At 53.5% G+C, this 16425-nt stretch overlaps 1 protein-coding gene across 3 annotated transcripts in view; it reads right to left on the bottom strand.

Annotated features, from left to right (window-relative positions):
• Positions 1–16425, bottom strand: part of LOC144609232 (serine/threonine-protein kinase MARK2-like) — a 96840-nt gene that overhangs the window by 67787 nt on the left and 12628 nt on the right. For 2 of the 3 annotated variants that reach the window (XM_078427652.1, XM_078427656.1), the window contains exon 1: positions 1497–1618. The exons of the other annotated variant lie outside the window; for it this stretch is intronic. In XM_078427652.1, the coding sequence (XP_078283778.1) occupies positions 1497–1544 (48 nt within the window). In that variant the 5' untranslated portion in view covers positions 1545–1618. Of the gene's footprint in view, positions 1–1496; positions 1619–16425 lie in introns of those variants that run through there. 3 annotated transcript variants of the gene reach the window in all.

Raw genomic sequence — 16425 nt, 5'->3', positions numbered from 1 at the left:
CACACTAGGGCCAAGTTACACTTTACACACGCCAAGCAACCTACAAACCCGCACGTCTTTGGAGTGTGGGAGGAAACCGAAGCGCCCCGGAGAAAACCCACGCGGGTCACGGGGAGAACGTGCAAACTCCGCGCGGACAGCGCTCGTGGTCGGGGTGGAACCTGGGGCCGCTGGCAAGGTGAGGCAGCAGCTCTACCCGGCGCGCCACCATGGCGCCCCGATGATCGTGCGGCGTTACACAGACACACGGTGGGGGGGGGGGGGGGGCTTGGTGTCTGGCTGCCTGCACACGGTCGACTTGGGTCACTTGCGCCTACGAGAAGCCACGGACAAGCAACGAGGACGGCTTCAGGTCCAGAGAGGCTTCCCGTGATGCTCAGCGCCATCCCACCTGTGACACTGAGTGAGGGGGGGAGAGAGACAGAGACAGACGGAGGACAGAGACAGACGGAGGGAGAGACGGACGGAGGGAGAGAGAGACAGAGACAGACGGAGGGAGAGACAGACGGAGAGAGAGACAGACGGAGGGAGAGAGAGACAGACGGAGAGAGAGAGAGAGACAGACGGGGGGTGAGAGGGAGGGAGAGAGAGACAGACGGAGGGAGAGAGAGACAGACAGAGGGAGAGAGAGACAGACGGAGGGAGAGAGAGACAGACGGAGGGAGAGAGAGACAGACGGAGGAGAGAGAGACAGACGGAGGGAGAGAGAGACAGACGGGGAGGGAGAGAGACAGACGGAGGGAGAGAGAGACAGACGGAGGGTGAGAGGGAGGGAGGGAGAGAGGGGGGGAGAGACGGAGACGGAGAGGAAGAGAGAGAGGGGGAGAGACGGGGAGGGGGGGAGAGACGGAGACGGAGACAGAGAGGGAGGGGGGAGGGAGCGAGGGGGGGAGCGAGGGGGGGAGAGAGGGGGGGAGAGAGGGGGGGAGAGAGGGGGGGAGAGAGGGGGGGGAGAGAGGGGGGGAGAGGGGGGGAGAGAGGGGGGGAGAGAGGGGGGGAGAGAGGGGGGGAGAGAGGGGGGGAGAGAGGGGGGGAGAGAGGGGGGGAGCAGAGGGGGGGAGAGAGGGGGGGAGAGAGGGGGGGAGAGAGGGGGGGAGAGAGGGGGGGAGAGAGGGGGGGAGAGAGGGGGGGAGAGAGGGGGGAGAGAGGGGGGGAGAGAGGGGGGGAGAGAGGGGGGGAGAGAGGGGGGGAGAGAGGGGGGAGAGAGGGGGAGAGAGGGGGAGGTTAAATCAGCATAGAAATCTGGGCTAGCAGTCTTGTAGCAGTGAGCAAGTGGAATAAACCCCAGACCCCCCCCCCCCCCCCCCACAACCCCGCCATCTCTCTGTAGCTCTGCCGGATGCTAAACCATCCCCCCGGGAGAGAGTGGATGGGGGGGGACGGGGGGGGGGGGGGGGATAGGAGCTGGAAGCATTGCCCTGCCTCCTGCCTTCACCCCCCCTTCCAGCAACCACTCACCCGGTAACAGCGAAACAAAAAGGCAGATTGTTATTTACCTCGTGTATGGTCTGCAGAATCTTGCAGTGTATTTTGAAGTAATTCATTATGTAACCGACTATAGAGGCATTTGCCACTTCGAACTGCGCAGTGTGAAGGAGAGCCTCCCTCTCTCTCTCTCTCTCTCCCTCTCTCTCTCTCTCTCTCCCCCCTCTCTCCCCCTCTCTCTCTAAGTTGTACGTCACGCAGTAATCACTGCACACCTACACACATCTTGTGAAAGATTGCAAGGCACAGATGAGACCGTGGCCAGCTGCTGGGGGGGGGGGGGGGGGGTTTAATTTGCAACCGGGGCGCGCAGTAACGCAGGCAGCACGCGTCACGGCGCTGAGAACGCTGGCGCGGATGGGCGCACAGACGATTTCCACCACGGGGGAACGCGTGCGGGTCGGGGGGTATCACAAAAAGCCGGAGTAACTCAGCGGGTCGGGCAGCATCTCGGGAGAGAAGGGACGGGCGGCGTTTCGGGTCGAGACCCTCCCTCGGGCTCCGTCGCCCCCCGCAGCGGCAGAACGAGGCCATTCGGTCCATCGGGCCCTGCTCTGACATTCAATCGTGGCCGATCCATTCACGAGTCGGTAAGGGACAGGAGCGGAATCAGGCCGTTCGGCCCATCAAAGCCACAGAGAGTTGTGAATCTGCGGAATTCTCTGCCTCAGAAGGCAGTGGAGGCCAATTCTCTGAATGCATTCAAGAGAGAGCTGGATAGAGTTCTTAAGGATAGCGGAGTCAGGGGGTATGGGGAGAAGGCAGGAACGGGGGGTACTGATTGAGAATGATCAGCTATGATCACATTGAATGGCGGTGCTGGCTCGAAGGGCCGAATGGCCTACTCCTGCACCTATTGTCTATTGAATGGCGGTGCTGACTCAAAGGGCCGAATGGCCTCCTCCTGCACCTATTGTCTGTTGATCCTGACTACGGGTCTGTCTGTACGGAGTCTGTACGTTCTCCCCGTGACCTGCGTGGGTCCTGTCCAAGATCTTCGGTTTCCTCCCACCCTCCAAAGACGTGCGGGCTCATAGGTTAATTGGCTTGGTATAAATGTGAATTGTCCCCCAGTGTGTGCAGGACAGTGTAGTGTGCGGGGATCGCTGGTCGGCGCGGACCCGGTGGGCCGAAGGGCCTGTTTCCGCGCTGCATCTATAAACTAAACTAATCGGGCGGAAGTCAGAAACGATTTGTAAGAAGATTAACGCTCATGTGGCCACAGCAGGGGGGGGGGGGGGGGTTAGAATAAACAAGGAAACAGTTTGGGTGGTTAGAGAGCCAGTAAACAGAGGAGGCTGCCAAACAGGAGACGAGATATTTGTCTTCATTCCACAGCCAGTTGCGATGACGAATTCTGATAACTAGGTCTGACCCAAACATTGAAATGTAAATCTATCTTGCAGGAGAGAAAAGATGGGTGGTATTGGGACAGTACCACCACTGATTATCCATACAGGCAGCACCCGTGGTCAGTCTGAAGAAGGGTCCCGACCCGAAACGTCACCCATTCCTTCTCTCCTGAGATGCTGCCTGACCTGCTGAGTTACTCCAGCATTTTGTGTATAAGTACCGTCGATTTGTAGCAGCATCTGCAGTTATTTTCTTACAGCACCCGTGGTCAGGGTTAAACCCGGGTCTTTGGCGTGGTAAGGCAGCAACTCTATACCTGCGCTACAACCCGGCGTTTAACGTTTAGTTTAGAGATAAAGCGTGGAAAAAGGTCCTTCAACCCAACTTGCCCACTCCGGCCAACATGTCCCATCCACACTAGTCCCACCTGCCCGCGCTTGGCCCATATCCCTCCAAACCCGTCATATAAAATTCTTAAGGGGTTGGAAGAGGCTAGATGCGGGAAGATTGTTCCCGATGTTGGGGAAGTCCAGAACCAGGGGTCACAGCTTAAGTCTTTTAGGACCGCGATGAGAAAACATTTCTTCACACAGAGAGTGGTGAGTCTGTGGAATTCTCTGCCACAGAAGGTAGTTGAGGCCAGTTCATTGGCTATATTTAAGAGGGAGTTAGATGTGGCCCTTGTGGCTAAAGGGATCAGGGGGTATGGAGAGAAGGCAGGTACAGGTTACTGAGCTGGATGATCAGCCATGATCACATTGAATGGCGGTGCAGGCTCAAAGGGCCGAATGGCCTACTCCTGCACCTATTTTCTATGTTTCTATCCATGTACCTGTCCAACCGTTTCTTAAACGTTGGGATAGTCCCAGCCTCAACTGCCTCCTCTGGCAGCTCGTTCCACACACCCGCCACCCTCTGTGTGGAAAGGCTTCCCCTCCGATTCCTGTGAAATCTTTTCCCCTTCACCTTGAGCCTGTGTCCTCTGGGGTTTAGCAAGACAACAGGCATATATTTATTTACCAGTCAGCTGGAAGCACGTAGGCAATCTTGAGCAACCAGGAAGTGGTTTATTCTTTTCAGCAGGGCTACCAGAAGACCTAATCGTGACTTCATAAGTTTATACGCTCGAGGGGGGGATCTTATTGAAACATATAAGATAATTAGGGGATTGGACACATTAGAGGCAGGAAACATGTTCCCAATGTTGGGGGAGTCCAGAACAAGGGACCACAGTTTAAGAATAAGGGGTAGGCCATTTAGAACGGAGATGAGGAAGAACTTTTTCAGTCAGAGAGTGGTGAAGGTGTGGAATTCTCTGCCTCAGAAGGCAGTGGAGGCCAGTTCGTTGGATGCTTTCAAGAGAGAACTGGATAGAGCTCTTAAGGATAGCGGAGTGAGGGGGTATGGGGAGAAGGCAGGAACGGGGTACTGATTGAGAATGATCAGCCATGATCGCATTGAATGGCGGTGCTGGCTCGAAGGGCTGAATGGCCTCCTCCTGCACCTAATGTCTATTGTCTATTGAGGAGCCACCCGGCCTATCAAGTCCACTCCGCCATTCAATCGTGGCTGATCTATCTCTCCCTCCTAACCCCATTCTCCCGCCTTCTCCCCATAACCCCTGACACCCGCACCAATCAAGAATCTGTCTCTCTCTGTCACGTCAGATTGTTTAGATTTAGAGATACAGCGCGGAAACAGGCCCTTCGGCCCACCGAGTCCGCGCCGCCCAGCGATCCCCGCACACTAACACTATCCTACACACCCACTAGGGACAATTTTTACATTTTACCCAGTCAATTAACCTACAAACCCGCACGTCTTTGGAGTGTGGGAGGAAACCGAAGACCTCGGAGAAAACCCACGCGGGTCACGGGGAGAACGTACAGACGGCGCCCTTAGTCGGGATGGAACCTGGGTCTCCGGCGCTGCATTCGCTGTAAGGCGGCGGCTCTACCGCCGCGCCACCGGGGTTGTGGGGAGAGGACAGGGCAAAGGGGGTGAGGGGGAGAAGGGATGGGTCAGACGGTGGAGTAGAGCCGATGGGCCGAATGGCCTACTTATGATCGTGGATGGGTCACGTGTTGGGTCAGGAGCCTTCTTCAGAATCAAGCGTGCCAGACTTCATCTTGCACTGGGCGTTACTCCCCTTATCCCGCGGCGGACAGCTTGATTGTGATCATGTACTGATAGACTCGATAACACGCAACAACAAGACATGGCACTGTACCTCCCTGCTCTGTCCACTGCCCATGGTGTGCAAGTAAACCCCCTCCTCCCATGGCCCTTACTCACACGCACTTGGTTCACACCCCATTAAACGCTGAGCTGTGCGTGGGAGGTTAATGACCTCCAACATTTGCAGCTCGAGCTGTTACACCCTCTCTCACCCAGTTATCCTTTGGTGCCTCGTGGAAACAAGACACAACATTTCATTCAAATCCTTTGCATTGAGTAAAACGATTCCAGTCCTCGACGCGTAGATGCTGTGATTGGAATTAAGACAAGGGCTCCCCGCTCCCAGTCTCTCTCTTTGTGGCTTTGCTTCAGAAAAATAGATGGTCGGGGAACTGCACGAGGATCGGCAGCACGACGGGGAGGGAGAGAAGGGGGCCGCACTTGCCAGTTGGGAAGACCCCCCCTCCCCCCCCACCAGCGAAAGATGCAGAACTTTGGACACGCTAGAGGCAGGAAACATGTTCCCAATGTTGGGGGAGTCCAGAACCAGGGGCCACACAGTTTAAGAATAAGGGGTCGGCCATTTAGAACGGAGATGAGGAAAAACCTTTTCACTCAGAGAGAGTTGTGAATCTGTGGAATTCTCTGCCTCAGAAGGCAGTGGAGGCCAATTCTCTGAATGCATTCAAGAGAGAGCTAGATAGAGCTCTTAAGGATAGCGGAGTCAGGGGGTATGGGGAGAGGGCAGGAACGGGGTACTGATTGAGAATGATCAGCCATGATCACATTGAATGGCGGTGCTGGCTCGAAGGGCCGAATGGCCTCCTCCTGCACCTATTGTCTATTATTGTTTCCACCCTCCCACCCCCTGCCCTCCCCCGACTCTGTCCCTCCCTCCACAGAAGGGGGGGCATCCCGTATTTTGGCCTAAAATGATTTGTCCCGTACGGGACCGCCCTTGTCCCGTATCAGGCCCGAGGGGACGCTGTAGGCCCGGACACTGTAGGCCCAGACAGTTTAGGTCCCTACACTCGAGGTTTCCGACATTTTAGCTCCGGACACTGTAGGCCCGGAGGCCCGGGTGCCACCTAACGGAGGTTGCATGGCAACCCACCTCCCGGCACGGGCGGCCGCCATTGGTGGAGCGGGAGCAGGTGGCCGCTGGCTGGGTGAGGTCACGTGGGGCGGTGACTTCACCTTGTCCCTTATTTGGGAGTGAGATAGTTGGCACCCCTCCTCCCCACACACAGACCCGCACAGCAGCGAAACAGGCCCTTTGGCCCAATTCTTCCACGCCCACCGCTCTCCCTCACCAAAATAGCCCCATCTGCCCGCGTTTGGCCCATCTCCCTCCGAACCGTTCCCATCCATGCAGCAGTCCAACGAGAGACAAAAGATGCTGGAGTAACTCAGCGGGTCAGGCAGCATCTTGGAGCTAAAGGAACGTGTAGAGTCGGGACCTTTCTTCAGACCAAGACAGGCTTTGACCACAACACCGACAACATAGAAACATAGACATAGAAAATAGGTGCAGGAGTAGGCCATTCGGCCCTTCGAGCCTGCACTGCCATTCAAAATGATCATGGCTGATCATCCAACTCAGTATCCCGTACCTGCCTTCTCTCCATACCCCCTGATCCCTTTAGCCACAAGGGCCACATCTAACTCCCTCTTAAATATAGCCAATGAACTGGCCTCAACTACCTTCTGTGGCAGAGAGTTCCACAGATTCACCACTCTCTGTCCTAAAAGACTTCCCCCTTATCCTTAAACTGTGACCCCTTGTTCTGGACTTCCCCAACATCGGGAACAATCTTCCTGCATCTAGCCTGTCCAACCCCTTAAGAATTTTGTAAGTTTCTATAAGATCCCCCCTCAGTCTTCTAAATTCCAGCGAGTACAAGCCGAGTCTATCCAGTCTTTCTTCATATGAAAGTCCTGCCATCCCAGGGATCAATCTGGTGAACCTTCTCTGTACTCCCTCTATGGCAAGAATGTCTTTCCTCAGATTAGGAGACCAAAACTGTACGCAATACTCCAGGTGTGGTCTCACCTTTCTCGAGTTGCCGCAGCTCATGTGTGGACCTTCCCCGCAGCAAGGTCCGCTGATAGATCCATGCACGTTCTCCCCGTGACCGCGTGGGTTTTCTCCCACGGGCTCGGGTTTGTAGGTTAATTGGCCGATGTAAATCGTGCCCACTGTCCAGGATAGAGCCAGTTTACAGGGTGATCGCTGGTCGCCACAGACTCGTTGAGCCGATCGGCCACGCTGTACAGAGTCGTACAGGATGAAAACAGGCTCTTCGACCCATCTTACCAACACTAGCCAACACGTCTGAAGAAGGGTCTCGACCCCAAACCTCACCCATTCCGTCTCTCCAGAGATGCCGCCTGTCCCGCTGAGTTACTCCAGCACTCTGTGTCTACCTTCCATTTCAACCAGCATCTGCAGTTCCTTCCTACGCAAGCCAACATGCCCCAGCTACACCAGTCCCACCTGCCTACGTTTGGCCCACTAAACCTGTCCTATCCATGCATCTCTGAAGTAAAGTCTAGTAAAGTGGTAGGTTAAACAGGGCTGAAAGTCGTTGGCATTAACACAAGTGATAGGAGCAGAATTAGGCCATTCGGCCCATCAGGTCTACTCCGCCATTCAATCATGGCTGATCTATCTCTCCCTCCCAATCCCATTCTCCTGCCTTCTCCCCATAACCCCTGACACCCGCACTAATCAAGAATCTATCTATCTCTGCCTTAAAAATACCCACTGACTTGTGGCCTCCACAGCCGTCTGTGGCAAAGAATCCCACAGATTCACTGCCCTCTGACTAAAGAAATTCCTCCTCATCTCCTTCCTAAAGGAACGTCCTTTAATTCTGAGGCTGTGGCCTCTGGTCCTAGACTCTCCCACTTGTGGAAACATCCTCTCCACATCCACTCTATCCAGACTGCTCACTGTCCGGCAAGTTTCAATGAGGTCCCCCCTCATCCATCTAAACTCCAGCGAGTACAGGCCCAGTGCCCACAAACGCTCATCGTACGTTAACCCGCTCATTCACATTTACACTCACAACAATACTTTATTAGCCAAGTATGTTTTGCAACATACGAGGAACTTCATTTGCCACACAGTCATCACAATAAAAAGCAACAGGACACACAAAATACATTTTCAGTTCATAAGGGATAGGAGTAGAATTAGGCCATTCTATACTGGACAATAGACGCAGTAGGAGGCCATTCGGCCCTTCGAGCCAGCGCTGCCATTCAATGTGATCATGGCTGCTCATTCTCAATCAGTACCCCGTTCCTGCCCTCTCCCCGTACCCCGACTCCGCCATCCTTAAGAGCTCTATCCAGCTCTCTCTTGAATGCATTCAGAGAATTGGCCTCCGCTGCCTTCTGAGGCAGAGAATTCCACAGATTCACAACTCTCTGACTGAAAAAGGTTTTTCCTCATCTCGGTTCTAAATGGCCTACCCCTTATTCTTAAACTGTGTGGCCCCTTGTTCTGGACTCCCCCCCAACATTGGGAACATGTTTCCTGCCTCTAACGTGTCCAACCCCTTAATAATCGTATACGTTTCGATAAGATCCCCTCTCATCCTTCTGTGAACAAAACATATTCTTAAACTGTGGCCCTCTGGGTGGTCTATCTCTCCCTCCCAACCCCATTCCCCTGCCTTCTCCCCATAACCCCCGACACCCGCGCTAATCACGAGTCTATCTATCTCCGGCTTAAATATATCCACTGACTTGTGGCCTCCACAGCCGTCTGTGGCAAAGAAACCCCACACAGATTCACCGCCGCCCTCCCTGGGATCATTCTGGTCAAGACTGACAGGGCTGGAGCATGCCCTCGGGTGCTAGACTGGAAACACCCTCTCTACATCTTCTCTGTGACTAACAATGCACTCAGTGCGCTGTCCGCAGTTCATCCAGAGGCAAGGGTGGCCAGCGGTGGTGGGGCCGATAGCCACTGTGGTCAGCGACGCTTGTACACACTGGAATTTAGAAGGATGAGAGGAGATTTTATCGAAACGTATAAGATTATTAAGGGGTTGGACACGTTGGAGGCAGGAAACATGTTCCCAATGTCGGGGGAGGTCCAGAACCAGGGGCCACACACAGTTTAAGAATAAGGGGTCGGCCATTTAGAACGGAGATGAGGAAAAACTTTTTCAGTCAGAGAGTTGTGAATCTGTGGAACTCTCTGCCTCAGAGGGCAGTGGAGGCCGATTCTCTGGATGCATTCAAGAGAGAGCTAGATAGAGCTCTTAAGGATAGCGGAGTCAGGGGGTATGGGGAGAATAATATAAGAAGATAACTGCAGATGCTGGTACAAATCGAAGGTTTTTATTCACAAAATGCTGGAGTAACTCAGCGGGTCAGGCAGCATCTCGGGAGAGAAGGAATGGGTGACGTTTCGGGTCGAGACCCTTCTAGATATGGGGAGAAGGCAGGAACGGGGTACTGATTGAGAATGATCGGCCATGATCACATTGAATGGCGGTGCGTACAGGCTCGAAGGGCCGAATGGCCTCCTCCTGCACCTATTGCCTATTGTCACAGGGAGGGGCAGGTGCGTTAACCACGATGCGTCATCGCGGCCCCGGCTCCGGCTCCTTCCTTGTGAGCACGTGCCGGCGGGCAGGACATAAGCGCGGTTCACGGACGTTAATTATACTGCAAGGCGAAGCCTCCTGTAATTATTACTGCGTTGGAAAGAACGGCAGGCGCTGGTTTCAATCGAAGATGGACACAAAATGCTGGAGTCACTCAGCGGGCCAGGCATAGAAACATAGAAAATAGGTGCAGGAGTAGGCCATTCGGCCCTTCGAGCCTGCACCGCCATTCAATATGATCTCCGGAGAGAAGGAATGGGTGACGTTTCGGGTCGGGTCTGGAGAAGGGTCTCGACCCGAAACGTCACCCATTCCTTCTTCTCCAGAGATGCTGCCTGGCCCGCTGAGTTACTCCGGCATTTGCTGTCTATTTGCTGTCATTACTGCACAGCCAGGCAGAAGGGCTTGGCTAGCACCAAGTTCATATATCAAGGGGACTGGATTGCAAAAACAGGGATGCAATGCCAACTCCTTGTTTCCACCACCATGATCATAAGGAATAACCTTGAAAGGGTTCAGAGAAGATTTACGAGGATGTTGCCAGGACTAGAGGGTGTGAGCTAAATGGAGAGGTTGAGTAGGCTGGGTCTCGATTCCATGGAGCGCAGGAGGATGAGGGGTGATCTTATAGAGGTGCACAAAATCATGCGAGGAATAGATCGGGTAGAGTCTGTTGCCCAGAGTAGGGGAATCAAGGACCAGAGGACATAGGTTCAAGGTGAAGGGGGAAAGATTTAATAGGAATCTGAGGGGTAACTTTTCCACACAGAGGGTGGTGGGTGTATGGAACGAGCTGCCGGAGGAGGTAGTTGAGCGTGGGACTATCCCAACGTTTAAGAAACATAGAAACATAGAAAATAGGTGCAGGAGTAGGCCATTCGGCCCTTCGAGCCTGCACCGCCATTCAATATGATCATGGCTGATCATCCAACTCAGTATCCCGTACCTGCCTTCTCTCCATACCCCCTGATCCCTTTAGCCACAAGGGCCACATCTAACTCCCTCTTAAATATAGCCAATAAACTGGCCTCAACTACCTTCTGTGGCAGAGAATTCCACAGATTCACCACTCTCCGTGTGAAAAAAAACTTTCCCATCTCAGTCCTAAAAGACGTCCTCCTTATCCTTAAACTGTGACCCCTTGTTCTGGACTTCCCCAACATCGGGATCAATCTTCCTGCATCTAGCCTGTCCAACCCCTTAAGAATTTGTAAGTTTCTATAAGATCTCCCCTCAATCTTCTAAATTCCAGCGAATTCTTTAACAATCGACTCAAGAATCTTCCCCGCTACCGATGTAAAGGCTAACTGGTCTACAATTCCCTGTTTTTCTCTCTCCCTCCTTTCTTAAAAAGTGGAGTTACATTGGCTCCCCCCCCCAGTCCAGAAGAACTGATCCAGAGTCGAGAGAACAGTTAGACAGGTACATGGATAGGGCAGGTTTGGAGGGATATGGGCCAAACGCAGGCAGGTGGGACTAGTATAGCTGGGGCATGTTGGTCGGTGTGGGCGAGTTGGGCCGAAGGGCTGCGTCACTCTGTGATTCTAACGGCCACCCAGGGCCAGAGAGCGCAGTACTGTCGACGAAAATATCTTTTTATACAAAGGAAGAGAAGACAGAAGACTGCAAACGGCAACAGATGCTTTGACACGTACCGGTGGGTTTTAAATAAGTGTAACGCGAGGGTCCAAATTAGAACACTATGTGCCAACTATTCTGCTCTTCCTTCCTGCTGGTGCTGTGTTACATGGATGGCCGTGTGCATCACCGAAGCCCAGAGCCGCCCACAGTCGCCGCCTGCGCCAGGACTTGGAACGCAGGGCAGTGTGGCCACTCAGCAGGCCAACGGTCAGCCAGGCACACGGGCCTCCAGCTCAGGCTTGTCACCAAGGGAGCTAACGCATACCCTAGAGATACGGCGCGGAAACAGGCCCTTCGGCCCGCCGAGTCCATGCCCACCATCGATCACCCGCTCGACATTATCCCACTCTCTCATCCTTTTGACAATAGACAATAGGTGCAGGAGTAGGCCATTCGGCCCTTCGAGCCAGCACCACCATTCAATGTGATCGTGGCTGAACTTTAATTTATAGCATCTTTACTTTAGGGATACAGCGCGGAAACAGGCCCTTTGGCCCATCGTGTACATGCCCACCATCGATCACCAGCTTGACGTTTTCCCACTCTCTCTTCCTTTTGACAATAGACAATAGGTGCAGGAGAACCCCATGTCCACTTCATAGGTGCAGGAGAAGCCCATTCGGCCCTTCGAGCCTGTACGCACCGCCATTCAATGTGATCATGGCTGATCATTCTCAATCAGTACCCCGTTCCTGCCTTCTCCCCATACCCCCTGACTCCGCTATCCTTAAGAGCTCTATCCAGCTCTCTCTTGAATGCATTCAGAGAATCGGCCTCCACTGCCTTTTGAGGCAGAGAATTCCACAGATTCACAACTCTCTGACTGAAAATGTTTTTCCTCATCTCAGCTATGCAAGAGAAGGAATGGGTGACGCTCCGGGTTAGAGTCTGAAGAAGGGTCTCGACCCGAAACGTCACCCATTCCCTCTCTCCAGAGACGCTGCCTGTCCCGCTGAGTTGCTCCAGCATTTTGAGGGAATGCTCACAAAGGAAACTCAACACCAAAACGCACGAAAGAGGACGGGTGACCAAAAATAGAGATCAGCCCGGGTGCAGAATTAACGACGGACGCAAACATTCACAGCTTTGACACACGATATTCAAAGCCGGATCTGGCCGGGCTTGGGTCAAGCAGACGGGCTCCAGCCCAGAGGTGCAGCAGCTCGGAAGCGGAGGGGCTTAGGGGGAGAATGCCCAGCCTGGCCTGGCCTGCTCCCCCGGCAGCTGAAGGAACCGCCGTCTGCAGCAGGAACCAGGAATGCGACAGGAACCAGCAATGTCCAAGGGAACGCAGATATCGGGGGAAGTCAATAGACAATCGGTGCAGGAGGAGGCCATTCGGCCCTTCGAGCCTGTACGCACCGCCATTCAATGTGATCACGGCTGATCATTCTCAATCAGTACCCCGTTCCTGCCTTCTCCCCATACCCCCTGACTCCGCTATCCTTAAGAGCTCTATCCAGCTCTCTCTTGAATGCATTCAGAGAATTGGCCTCCACTGCCTTCTGAGGCAGAGAATTCCACAGATTCACAACTCTCTGACTGAAAAAGTTTCTCCTCATCTCCGTTCTAAATGGCCTACCCCTTATTCTTAAACTGTGTGGCCCCTGTTTCTCGACTCCCCCGACATTGGGAACATGTTTCCTGCCTCTAACGTGTCCAACCCCTTAATAATCTTATACGTTACGATAAGATCCCCTCTCATCCTTCTAAATTCCAGTGTATACAAGGCCAGTCGCTCCAGTCTTTCAACATATGACAGTCCCGCCATTCCGGGAATTAACCTAGTAAACTTACGCTGCACGCCCTCAATAGCAAGAATATCCTTCCTCAAATCTGGAGACCAAAACTGCACACAGTACTCCAGGCGCGGTCTCACTAGGACCCTGTACAACTGCAGAAGGACCTCTTTGCTCCTTTACTCAACTCCTCTTGTTATGAAGGCCAACACTCCATTGGCTTTCTTCACTGCCTGCTGTACCTGCATGCTTCCTTTCAGAGACTGATGCTCTAGGACACCCAGATCTCGTAGTGCGTCCCCTTTTCCTAACTTGACACCATTCAGATAATACTCTGCCTTCCTATTCTTACCACCAAAGTGGATAACCTCACACTTATCCACATTAAACTGCATCTGCCATGCATCCGCCCACTCACACAACCTGGCCAAGTCACCCTGCAACCTCATAGCATCTTCCTCACAGTTCACACTGCCACCCAGTCTCGGGTTGTACGAGGCCACAGAGATCGAGCTGTAGTTTGGAGATACAGCGCGCAAACAGGCCCTTCGGCCCACCGAGTCCATGCTGACCAGCGATCCCCACACACTGGGGACAATTTACAGTTTTGCCAAGCCAATTAACCTACAAACCTGTACATTTAGCTTAGTTTGGAGATACAGCACGGAAACAGGCCCTTCGGCCCACCGAGTCCGCGCCAGCCATTCATCCCCGTGCACTAACACTATCTTACACGCACCAGGGACAATTTACAATTATGCCAAGCCAATCAACCTACAAACCTGTACATTTACCCTAGTTTAGAGGGGACAATTTACAAATGACACCAAGCCGATTAACCTCCAAACCCGCATGTCTTTGGAGTGTCGCAGGAAACCGGAGCGCCCGGATAAAACCCACGCGGGTCACGGGGAGAACGTGCACAGACAAGCGCCCGTGGTCGGGATGGAGCCAGGGTCTCTGGCGCCGTGAGGCAGCAGCTCCACCCGCTGCCCCACCGCCAGCTCTCCGCCAACGCGTTAAAAGACGGACAATTGTCGCGGGCGGTGGCTAAATGCCGGGTGCTACGAAACTGCAGCCTGACTCTGACAAACAGGGGCAGTCGTGTTATTTGCAAAATTACCCGAATCAAACAATAAGCTCCCGTCAGCATCGGCCTGTTTACACCACGGGTTAGATTTTGTGACCTTCAAAGAAACATTGCTGAACTTTCATTTGCATGTTTCAAGCTGGGTTTTGTTTTTTTACCTCAGACGAAGGACGCAAAAAGCAAGGTCGACATTTTTGAGGCTGGAACAAAGTGCTGGAGTAACTCAGCGGGACGGGCAGCATCTCTGCAGAGAAGGAACGGGAGACGTTCCGGGTCGAGCCCCTTCTTCAGACGGGGAGTCAGGGGAGAGGGGGACCAGAGGCATGGGCGGTGTGGTGTGAAAAGGACAGATCAAAGCAGATAGAGCTCTTAAGCTAAGCTAGCTATCTAGATAGAGCTATCTCTTAAGGATAGCGGAGTCAGGGGGTATGGGGAGAAGGCAGGAACGGGGTACTGATTGAGAATGATCAGCCATGATCACATTGAATGGCGGTGCTGGCTCGAAATGCCGAATGGCCTCCTCCTGCACCTATTGTCTATTGTCTACACAGACACTGATCAAGGAAATGCAGAATGGTTCATTGTCGGCTGAGGGGAACTAGACAACGAGTTTCTCGGGAGAACGGTGGTGACCCACCACCTTGACACCGTGGGATAGGGGGATTTAAAAGGAGGAAAGTCCAGAATTAGGCCATTCGGCCCATCAAGTCTACTCCGCCATTCAATCATGGCTGATCTATCTCTCCCTCTCAGTCCCATTCTCCTGCCTTCTCCCCATAACCCCTGACACCCATTACTAATCAAGAATCTATCTATCTCTGCTTTAAAAATACCCACTGACTTGTGGCCTCCACAGCCGTCAGTGGCAATGAATTCCACAGATCCACCGCCCTCTGACTAAAGAAATTCCTCCTCATCTCCTTCCTAAAGGAACGTTCTTTAATTCTGAGGCTGTGCCCTCTGGTCCTAGACTCTCCCACTAGTGGAAACATCCTCTCCACATCCACGCTGTGAACTGTTTTGTATGTGCTGTTATGTTTGTGTGCTACTGTATGTTTCATTTTTTCCTTAGTACCTAAACAGATGTACAGCACTTTGGTCAACGTGGGTTGTTTTTAAATGTGCTATACAAATAAAATTGACTTGACTTGACTCTATCCAGGCCGCTCACTATTCTGTACGGTTTCAATGAGGTCCACCCTCGTCCTTCTAAACTCCAGCGAGTACAGGCCCAGTGCCCACAAACGCTCATCATACGTTAACCCACTCATTCCTGGGCTGATTCTCGTAAATAAAAACAGTGGCTGACACCGCTCAGTCTACCACGGTGACTGACCTCCCCGCCATTAGAGGGATCTACACAAGGTACTGCGTCAAACGCTCATCATATGTTAACGCATCCCCCCCCCCCCCCCCAGTGAGGGTCAGTGTGTGCGACGGTGAAGCCCCCACAACAGAACACAAAGTGCTGGAGGGACTCAGCGGGTCGGGCAGCATCTGTGGAGGGAATGGACTGGCCGGGACCCTTCCTCAGTGCTCCCGCCTGCCTTGCACTCCTTGGAGGTTGAAGGGCAGGGTTTGGGGGCTTGCTTTGAAGCAGGTTTTGAGAGTCCCTCGAGCAGACGGTGGCACAGCGGGTAGAGCTGCTGCCTCACAGCGCCAGGGACCCGGGTTCCATCCCGACTACGGGTGCTGTCTGTACGGAGTTTGCTCGTTCTCCCCATGACCTGCGTGGGCCTTCCTCGCACGGTGGCGCAGCGGTAGAGTTGCTGCCTTACAGCGAATGCAGCGCCGGAGACTCAGGGACCCTTCCTCAGTGCTCCCACCTGCCTGCCCTAGAGTTGCTGCCTTACAGCGAATGCAGCGCCGGAGACTCAGGTTCGATCCTGACTACGTTCTCCCCGTGACCTGCGTGGGTTTTCTCCGAGATCTTCGGTTTCCTCCCACACTCCAAAGACGTATAGGTATGTCGGTTAATTGGCTGGGTAAATGTAAAAATTGTCTCTAGTGTGTGAAGGATAGTGTTAATATGTGGGGATCGCTGGGCGGCGCGGACCCAGTGGGCCGAAGGGCCTGTTTCTGCGCTGTATCTCTAAATCTAAATCTAAATCTAAAAAAAAATCTTCAGCTTCCTCCCACACTCCAAAGACGTGCGGGTATGTAGGTACATTGCCCCCAGTGAGTGCAGGATAGCATTCACGTGCGGGGATCGCTGGTGGTTGTGGACCCGGTGGGCCGAATGGCCCGTTTCCGCGCTGCATCTCTAAGATTCGATCGACAATACACGCTACAGCCTTGGTGAGCCCTGCAAATG

Source organism: Rhinoraja longicauda, chromosome 34 (assembly GCF_053455715.1).
Source record: "Rhinoraja longicauda isolate Sanriku21f chromosome 34, sRhiLon1.1, whole genome shotgun sequence".
NCBI lineage: Eukaryota > Metazoa > Chordata > Chondrichthyes > Rajiformes > Arhynchobatidae > Rhinoraja > Rhinoraja longicauda.
The sequence above is the reverse complement of the archived record's forward strand: the minus strand, read 5'-3'. Positions and strand labels throughout refer to the sequence as shown.